This window comes from Sardina pilchardus, chromosome 16 (assembly GCF_963854185.1).
Source record: "Sardina pilchardus chromosome 16, fSarPil1.1, whole genome shotgun sequence".
Taxonomy (NCBI): domain Eukaryota; kingdom Metazoa; phylum Chordata; class Actinopteri; order Clupeiformes; family Clupeidae; genus Sardina; species Sardina pilchardus.
The window spans coordinates 3,153,329-3,163,328 of NC_085009.1; the positions used below are offsets into that span (position 1 = coordinate 3,153,329).

At 44.0% G+C, this 10,000-nt stretch overlaps 1 protein-coding gene across 1 annotated transcript in view; it reads right to left on the bottom strand.

Moving 5' to 3' along the window:
* poln (polymerase (DNA directed) nu) overlaps positions 1-10,000 on the bottom strand; it is a 69,543-nt gene that overhangs the window by 27,809 nt on the left and 31,734 nt on the right. Inside the window, exons 14-15 of the mRNA XM_062517204.1 lie at positions 7,028-7,085; positions 53-130 (exon numbers count right to left, since the gene is read on the bottom strand). Of these exons, the coding sequence (XP_062373188.1) occupies positions 53-130; positions 7,028-7,085 (136 nt within the window). The remainder of the gene's footprint in view (positions 1-52; positions 131-7,027; positions 7,086-10,000) is intronic.

The window sequence follows — 10,000 nt, forward strand, 5'->3', positions numbered from 1 at the left end:
ACACAGACACACAGACACACACACACAGGGAATCAGAAATATTCACACCAACCTGCAGACAGGAAGGTCCAGCCTTGGCGGGGAATGAACATGGTGCGGGGGTGTACGGTTACAAGCTCTGCTTCCTTTCCTGAAACATCCCATAAAAGCATCACAGATCACAGCTGTCAGTCAGGGACACAACACAGAGTGATCACCCTCATCCACACACAGTCATAGGCTAAAAAGGACCTGGCTTTGACGCAGCCCATACGACCAGGTGATATACACTGACAAGAAATACGAGTATAGAATATTAGTTCTATTTAAAATGAACCGAGAACCTCATTGAGTGTATCTTTGGTTCTTTCTGTAGTCATTGATGATCATGAGTCTGATCTCACTTCTCCCCGTTAAGGGTTATGGTTGACAGGTTCATGATATCCAGATCATGGCAGCATTGGGTGGCTCTTAAATAAAACAGTTACACCGCGAACGCACACATACGCACGCACACACACACACACACGCACACACACACACGCTGCAGAAGAGAAGATATGGAGTCATCCAGGGTAAGACATCTAGGCAGAACTAAGATAGGAAAGACTGAGTGGTTTTAGAGTGGAGACACCAATTACTGCCCCCAACACATACTGTACACACACACGCACACACGCACATCACATGTGCACGCACACATGAGCGAGCACACACACACACACACACACAGGAGAGATGAAAGAGATTGCAAAATGAGGAAACAGGACAGCCAGAGACCATGACGGCCTCAGACCATAAAGAGAGATTTATGGCAGAGATCAGTTGGAGATAAGGAGGAGCTCACACATGCACGCACCGCACACACCGCACACACACACGCACGCACCGCACCGCACGCACGCACACACATGGACTGTGATTCACACTCACACATAATAGCAAAATTGACCAAATGGATCACTGCTTTCAACTTCTCGCTTTATCTCTCAGCCCATCATTTCCTACTTTTACCCCAAAACTCAATCATTTCACACCTGTTGACTCCCTCTCTGTCTCTGATATCAAATTTAATCCTTCCACCTGTCAGCTTGACCTTGCTGCCACTCCTTTACTTCAGGCATTTTCCTTGGGCATCTGTAAACCAATTACCTCAGCGGTTAATTCATGTCTCAAGTTTGGTATTGCCCTCAAAACTGCTTCGGTTACCCCCATCTTAAAGAAGCCCGACTCAGATCCAGCCTCTCTGTGTAACGGTCAACCCAACTCCAACCTCCTCTTTGTACGTAGCTTATTTTAGATACCATAGGTACTGGATGTTGCTTCCAACCTTTCTCACTGACCATACAGTACATTTTAATAGCCCTTTCGATCTGGTTTCCGTACACATCATAGCACAGACTGCCCTCCTGCGGGTGATTAATGACCTCATCCTGTCTGCTGATATTGCTTCACTCAATATTCTTAAGCTCTGCATTTGACACTGTCAATCATGATGTGCTCATCTCCCATCTGTCATCTACTGGTATCTCTGACATAGCCCTGCACTGGTTTAGGTCATACCTCACTAACAAACAACAGTTTGTTACTATACTGTAGGTCCACAAAAGCCCTCCACCTCCCCTGACATACGTGGCGTGCACCAGGGTTCCATTCTTGGGCCCCACTGATGACATCCAACTTTCAACACTACATCATACCAATGGCCATCAAAATATAACTCTTGATATAACTCTTTACAAACTGGTTAACACTAGAAGCGCCGCGCCCCTCTGACCCACTTATACCTAGAAGCGCCGCGCCCCGGTCATTTGACCGCTTTGACGACCTACAAGAAGCGCCGTGCTGTTGTGAACTACTTAAAGCGCGGCGAGGCGGTCAAAAGACCGCTGAGTCCTTAGACTGGGAGGCTGTTACTTACACATACTGACAGCTAGATGGCGCTTCGTGCACGAATCAAATCGTTTGAATACATTTGTCAGACTGTGTTGTCTGTGGTTGTTTCATTATGACATAGGTCTACAGCACGTTTGAGTTATCTGTCCATTTATTTGTGTTGATTTGTGTTGTTTGAGGTAAAAACTCTGGAGGAGTTCTTGAACAAACCTTGAGCAAACTTGACTTTCAACTTTTTCATAGTATTTCATTTTTTATATTTCGTTTTTACATTTTGTATGCTAGCCTACTTAGAAATGTTGGCTATTTTAAAACGGAGGCATACGCGTTCTGTGATTAGGAGCCTGACCCGACGGGAGGGGAAGGAGGAAAAATGTCGACCCAACACCGGTGTTGTTGGATCTCGAGATCCGTAACCCGCAGTTCGGGTTTGGACAGATAATCTAAGCTCTAAAATGAATGGATGGCTAGTTCTAATTCACTCCCCAAATTCACTTCTATTCATTTAATAGGTCTATGTTCGCGCCGCCGAAAATGATCGGACCGAACAAAGAGCCTAACCTAGTCTGGTTTCAATTACACCGTAGCCAGGATTTCATGCCGCATTTTACAGGCTACCGCGGCTACTTTCTAAGACAATGTTCATTCATTTAGGGAGAAGCATCTAGGGTCTAGCTACCTCGGAGGGAGGGAGATAGAGAGAGCAGAAATGCTGAGCAGGCATAGGCGCGAGAAGTAGCCTAGGCTAATTAAAAATGATGAGTGAAAAAGATATTCTCCGTTTTGCGAATGTGTAGGCTATGTTTCGGTGTCTGCTGAAAAACAACTATAGGCCTATTGTGAATTCGTGATTTTGAATTGAGACACACATCCATGATCCGAAGGGACAGAGCCGTAGCCCACTGGTTAGAGCTTCAGCCTCGAAGTCCATGAGTTGCCGGTTCGATCCCCGACCTGGGTAGGCTATGGCAGAAGTACTTTTGAGCAAGGCATCAATAAAGTATATTCTATTCTTTTCTATTCACACAACTAGCCTACACGCATGCTGGCGAATTCGAACATTCTAAAACGCGCATAGCCTATACGATGAAACATGATCGCGCATTCTTCCACCAGTTGCTTGTAAACAACAAACAGCCAGATTACAGCCATGCAGGAGGCAGAGTGGGGGTGGGGAGGCATTTGTCAATGCCACAGTGATGTCTGTAGCCTAAGATCATATCCACACGTAGCAAAACGACCCCCCCCCCCCAGTGAACTGGTTAGACGTGTATGGGGGAGGGGGAATGATCGGTTTCAAATAGGCTATGTTTGCAATGGACACTGTTATGTAGCCTATAGACCCCGAAGCCATTTGCTTTGAGAATAACGGCTGGCTTCATGGCTGATAATGGCTTTAGTTGCCACTTCATGTCTACAGAACATGCAACTGAGTCCTGTGTAGCCTATCGTAGCAACGAGCACAATACTGATATGGTGTATCCAGTGGGAATCGTTTATAGGCTCGCGTTTATTTTTCGCGTGTCTCTGATATAATTATTTTTAGATGCAAAGTCTAACTGGCTTAGCCAAAGCTTGTCAGATGGTGGCTCAATTTGGCTTGGCAGATGGTGACTCAATTATTGGCTGGCGAAATAATTTTTCGTTAATGGTAAACAAATTTCAGAGAGCTTGTTATTAAAAAACATTAACAAAAAAAATTGTACGTCGACGTTCAAGAACGGTCAATGAATTCAGTCAATGAGCTATAATATTACGCCCTTGCCAGGATGTGAACCCGGGGCTTCAGCGTCGCAGTCGGGGAAGATAACGCTGCGCCACTTGCCGTTTTACATATTCAGTGACGAAACTCAGTCATTCCAGTAAACAAGTAATGTCTCAGTCATGCTCTCAGCAAAATCTGGAGTATAAAAGAGGGCCGTGCTGGTGTTGCTCTTTACATCCACCAACGACAATGAGAGTGGTTGTGTGGCGATGACGTATTTTGACAGTTCAGTCAGTTGTGCGAAGTCGTAGCCTAGGCTACTCATAAATGAAAGCCTACCTGTAAAGTTTGATTTCGTACTTGTAATTTTTGAAGTCGTATTTTTTCCCCATCCGTATTCTGATGGATAAAATAGGCTACACACAATATATTTTATGCACGACTGGACTCATTTGAGAACTCACAAATATTTATTTTATGCACGACTACAGACAAATACGAACGTGCATCAAATCTATGACACGAATATATTGACAGCTATCTCACTCCATACAAATAGAAGATAAGATATACAACTATGAATGTACGTAGGCATACGCGCCCTACGTACATAAATAGGCTACGACGGACGAATTTCAGCTGAAAATATTGTTTAGCCTACACATCTAGGCCTGCCTAATAGAACGTCGCAACGTTTTCAAAACAAACTCGCATTTTATCACTGTAAATCGCCTCCATAGACTATGCCATGTAAATGAAAAATAGTTATTAAAATACATCACATGTATAATACATATTGCACATATAAACTATATGTTTTATGGTAAAATATTATTCTCATGCCCGACTGTCAGGAAACCCTTGCGACATCTGCTGTGAGAAAAGAGAATAGCAGCCTGGACAAACATGGCCGAACGCGAGACAACATAGTGTTGTCACATAATGAGCGCAAAATAGCTCTGAACTAGCTTGTACCGGTGTGCTTTCGATCATGTAAAAATTCTGGGTGACAAAACAGGCGTATTTAGGAAAAGTCGTGAATGTAGGGTCCTGGAATTTAATCGAGTGAAAAGATTTTTTTTTTTTGTAATCGCTGCGGTCAAATGACCGCAGCACGGCAGTTCTAGGTATATCTAGGTCAAACCCACACGGCGCTTCTAGGAATACGCGTCAGCGGTCAAATGACCGGCGCTTGGCGCTTCTAGTGTTAAAGAGGAACTATGCAGGATTGGCGATTTCATCTCTGGTTTCGGTTTCGTTTTTCGTTTTCGCTCGTTTTATGCTTGCATTTTCTCTGCAGAGCTTCCCCAACAGCTTTAGCGTGTATATTTATACATGTATAGGCTATATTTAAATATATAAATTGCAAGCGTGGTTCTTCGTCTCAACACTTCCAGATGTAAACAAGGAGCGATCGTCTCCTGCAGAAAGTTGCATAGGGTCTCTTTAACAACTCTGTCCCGAATTCTTCTTCTTCTTCCTAATTACTTTCAAAGCCCTCCATAACCCCACTCCTCCATACATCTGTGATCTCCTGACCACTCACATTTTCCTCCACTCTCTCAGATCCTCTGAACAAAAACTCCTTGCTGTCCCTCCCACCAGAGACTCTACCTTGGGTGGCAGGTCCATCAGCTCCACGGCCCAGAAGATCTGGAATTCTCATCCTAAAACCACTGCTGTTTCTTGGCCTCCACTGAGAAACAAATAGTTCGCCACACCAATAGAACTTGAAAGATTCAGATGTTGTATAGCAACGTATTTTTAAAGGCTAAATTTCACTTTCAAGGAAGTTCTATTGCGATAAGTGAACAAACTACTTGAAGACTGATATGAAAGACTTGAAACAGAAGCAAAAAAAGCTGTTGCCATTGGCAGAGATCATTAATATTTTTGCAGCAGTCATACAGAATTATCAGACCTCTGGGCATTGGGAAGGTCTGTTCATGTTAATGGAATGGCATTTCTGCAGCCTTCTGAATAGCTGTGTAATAACACTATTTATCATTCATACATGTGACCAGGGGGACACCCCTGTAATACACAGAGCACAAACGCACACAGAGATGTAAAATTGCTATAGAGACTGTAAAGCTGGGTTATTTTCCACCTGAGAAACATCTCTAAAGTTCAGAACGGGGGAGACGACCTCACAGTTAGACTCCTTTGTGTCCAGGTGATCTATTTGCATTTGAACTGTCCCTATTGTGTGTGTGGCCGGCCATTTGGTAAAAGGCCCTCGGACACACCTCTTCTCCCCCTCTCCATGCCTCTGATGAACTAATGTTGGAAACTGAAATGTATCTGTTTCATGACAAATGATAATACATCCATGTTTGGTCTTGAATTAATACTTGTAATGTGGGCAACAGCCTAATCACAGTTTCATTGCAATCTAATATATTTGTACATGGTTATAGACTAAGAAATACACTATAGAGTTTTAGACGCCACACCCACTTTCAGGTAAAGAAGCCCTGCTGAGCTGGGGGTGGCTGGATGAATGAAAAGAAGAAACTCTTGCAGTGATGCTCTCTTCTCTTCCTGCTCACTATCTCAGCTTTGGGCAAGAGGTGACTCTGACCTCTCTGCCTTCTCTCTCTCTCTCTCTCTCTCTCTGCCTTTTCTCTCTCTCTCTATCTTTTTGATTTCTTTATGGGGTTTGTTATTTTCATTATTTGATATATTGTTTTACCTGGTGTATGTAGCATTGTAACTTGGTAACTTATTAAGGTTTAAGTCCAAGTTTATTGTTTGTTTTGAGGTTAAGATTACTTTATCCTTTGTTCCTTTGTTTAAGGATAATTACTGATACTTTTACTCTTACCTAATGCTCAAGGCCTAATAAATGGTTAATTCTCCTCGCTCAGTTTGCATATCTCTAAAGTCTAGTTGTGCCATGCCATTCTCTGCCATAGTTAACATCATTAGTTATTTGGTAATTTATTAGAGGTACAATATATCTTAATGGAGTCAGATTAACGTGGTGAAATTCCTAATAACTTTACCATCTAACTTCTCAGACATTTTTACAGTCCAATTCAACCTCATCGAAGCGCCGGACGTAGACAGAACACGTATAAAAGTGGGAAAATATATTGTCGTATATTTGGCCTATTTACAAGAGAACAGCTAGAGGAAGAGAGAGAGAGACAAAGACAGAGGGAGAGAGAGAGAGACAGGGTGACATGCTGACATGGCTGATGATTCTTCTTTGGCAACTGTTACAATGTTACAGTTATAGAATGTGAAGTCAGACTGGTAGTCTGGGATGCAGAATTGTGTGTGTGTGTGTGTGTGTGTGTGTGTGTGTGTGGATGAGTGATAATTGTGTGTGTGTGAGAGAGAGAGCGAGCGAGTGTGTGTGTGTGTGTGTGTGTGTGTGAGAGAGAGAGAGAGAGAGAGAGACACACACACACACACTGGCACATTTGTAAATAGTCTTACCATGGACATATTGCTTCTTGGTGATCTGAAGGGGCTGTTTTGGCAGCGCCTGGAAGTTCTGCAGACATAAAATGACACAAGAAGACACGATTGACAGAAAGAAAGGTGCTAAAATGTTCACACACACAAACACACACATAAACACACACATATCAACTAAAAGCTGACATGGATGAGGTCAGGGTTAAATTTAGCCACACTCCCCACAAAAACTCACTGAAGCTTTTGCACCATGTTGCCAGGCGGCCAGGCCGAGTTAAGTCCACGATAAGGGAGAGAGGAAGAGAAAAGAGAAAAGGAAGAAAGAGAGAGAGAGAAGCAAGATTAGATGTCAAGAGAGATTTCTGAAAAAGGGACATCGGGTCCACACAGCGGACCACCTCTGCTCGTCTCCACGGTCACGCTGGGTGTTAAGACAGAGATGCTAAGACAGATTAAGCTCACTTCCCCCTACAGCTGTCTTCGGCTCGCCTCCAGCTGACTGATTGATGACAACTTGATTTGATACATCCACAATTCGAGGTTCTTAAAGTGCAGCATTACAATAGTGAACAGAATGACGTGAGCGAGAGGGATCTGTTGCACGGCGTTGCATGAAGTTAGCCGAACCCAGACAGGGGTGAATGAATGACAGATGCTGAAATTATTGGGGTGAGCTGTGGACCCCTTAGGCCTCGAGACATTGTCTTCAGCAGGAAAGCGGAATCAAAGCACTGTCAATGTCTCAGATGTCAGCCAGATATCTAACGAACACACACACACACGCACACACACACAATTTTGTGAGGCCCTGTCAGATCATTTGATTTTGACCTTCATTATTCTCCCCTTCTGAATGTGTGTGTGCTCCTCTGTCTGTTTGTACAAGGTCTTTGTGCTATATACTGTATGTGTGGCTGTCTGCATGTGTGTGTTTTTAGCCTACAAGCCTAAGTCTGCCTGTGTATGTGTGTGTGTGTATCGGAGTTGAGTGTGTATGTTACAGGCTCTTACTTAGAGGAAGGTCACCTTCAATGCCAACCTCATCTCAGCTCATCAGTTCAGCTCCCACTGATATACAGCCCACTAAAGAATAACCTTTAACAAACACACACACACACACACACACACACACACACACACACACACTCTCTCTCTCTCTCTCTCGCTCTCTGTCCTACACCCACACTTTCACTTACTCTCATACACGTCAAACATACAGTGCACACAAATTACATCCACACCAACAATCCCAATCCCACACATAAAGTATGTGACCCTGCAAGGCAAAACCAGTCGCTTTGGTAAAATGTACAAAATTAAGTTATTGTGCTCACATGATCGGCCATCGCTAAGATAACCGCATTCAAAGTTGACATGGTTCTCCCGTCACGACATGCCAGAAGAGGAGAAAATCCCCTCTTTAAGTGGTGTGGACGATGGGAATGACTGCTAACGTCTAGAATCTTCACCAGGTTTAAGAGTCAAAACGTATGTTTTTCCGTGAAATTTGTTCACGATATGAAAGTCTAGACTGCGTACTGTAGAATTAAGCGAAAGCGTGAAATTCAACATTACGTACGTACGTTTGTTATAATAATAACAAACTTTATGCTACAGTATGTAATATAGCATCGAGTGCAAAGCCTTGCAGGGTCACATTATGTGCTTGACAGGCAGACACAGCATTTACACACACACACACACACACACACACACACACACACACACACACACACACACACACGCGTACACACACACACACGTACACACACACACACACACACACACACGCACGCACACGCACACGCACACGCACACGCACACGCACACGCACACGCACGTGTACACATCTCCTCAGGTGGTCATGCTTTGACAGGAGTGTCAAAGAAGACACAAACCAGGGGACTGCCCTTCGTCACTCACCTGACCCCACATGATAGGGAACAGACATGAGTCACTGCTGCTCATCGCCACAGATACATGCATGACGCCAACATGTCTGATCTGAAGTCAGGGGGCACAGTGTCTCTCCCCGTCTCTCTCTCTCTGTGTATGAGTGTGTGTGTGTGTGTGTATGTGTGTGTGTGTGTGTAAATTAGCGAAAAAACAATGGAGGGTGGGTGTGGGGGAGGGGGTGCATGCAAAGCAAAAATATGGGAGAAAGCAAGAACAGGAAAGGCACAGAGGGATGAAAAAAGGCAAGAAGCTGGAGAGGCAGGGAGAGAGGTACACTGAGACATAGCACAAAGTCAACAAAATAACAACCCTGGAGTGTGTGTGTGTGTGTGTGAGTGTGTGTGTGTGTTTGTGCATGTGAGAGAGAGAGTAAGAGGGAGAGAGAGAGGGGGGGGGAGAGAGAGAGAGAGAGAGAGAGAGAGAGAGAGAGAGAGAGAAAGACTGACTGACCTCTACTCCTATAAAGGAAATGTTTTTGACTGATTTACATGTTAATCCTGGGTATGATGAATGTGTGTGGAAACATGTACTGTATGAAGCTGTGTGTATGTAATGTATGTTTCTATGCACAGTGCAGGTATTTCAGTGAGTAAATGCCTCTGTGTATATATGTATGTGTGTGTCTGTGCATGTGTGTGTACAAGCGTGTATGCATCTGTGTGTCAGTGTGTACTGTAGTCTGTGACTTTAACATGTCTCTGTTTGTGTTTCTGAGACGGAAATGGCTTATTGATCCAAAGGAAGATGGGGGCTTTAGTGAGTGTGTGTGAGTGTGCGTGTACTGTGTGTGTGTGTGTAGTGTGTGTGTGTGTGTGTGTGTGTGTGTGTTGAGGATGCAGATACTCTGGCCTGTTGCGGTGTAGTGCAGCACTGACATCCTCTTAGAGGACAAAGTCAAGGCCAGCTGGACTTGACATGGGGAGTGTGGGCGTGCCTAAGATCAATAATCACCCACTTTAACCACAAGATGAACTACACACGCCATTGGAAAACTGAACTGCAGTGCATCAAAATCAGCTGATCACACTCTGTAAA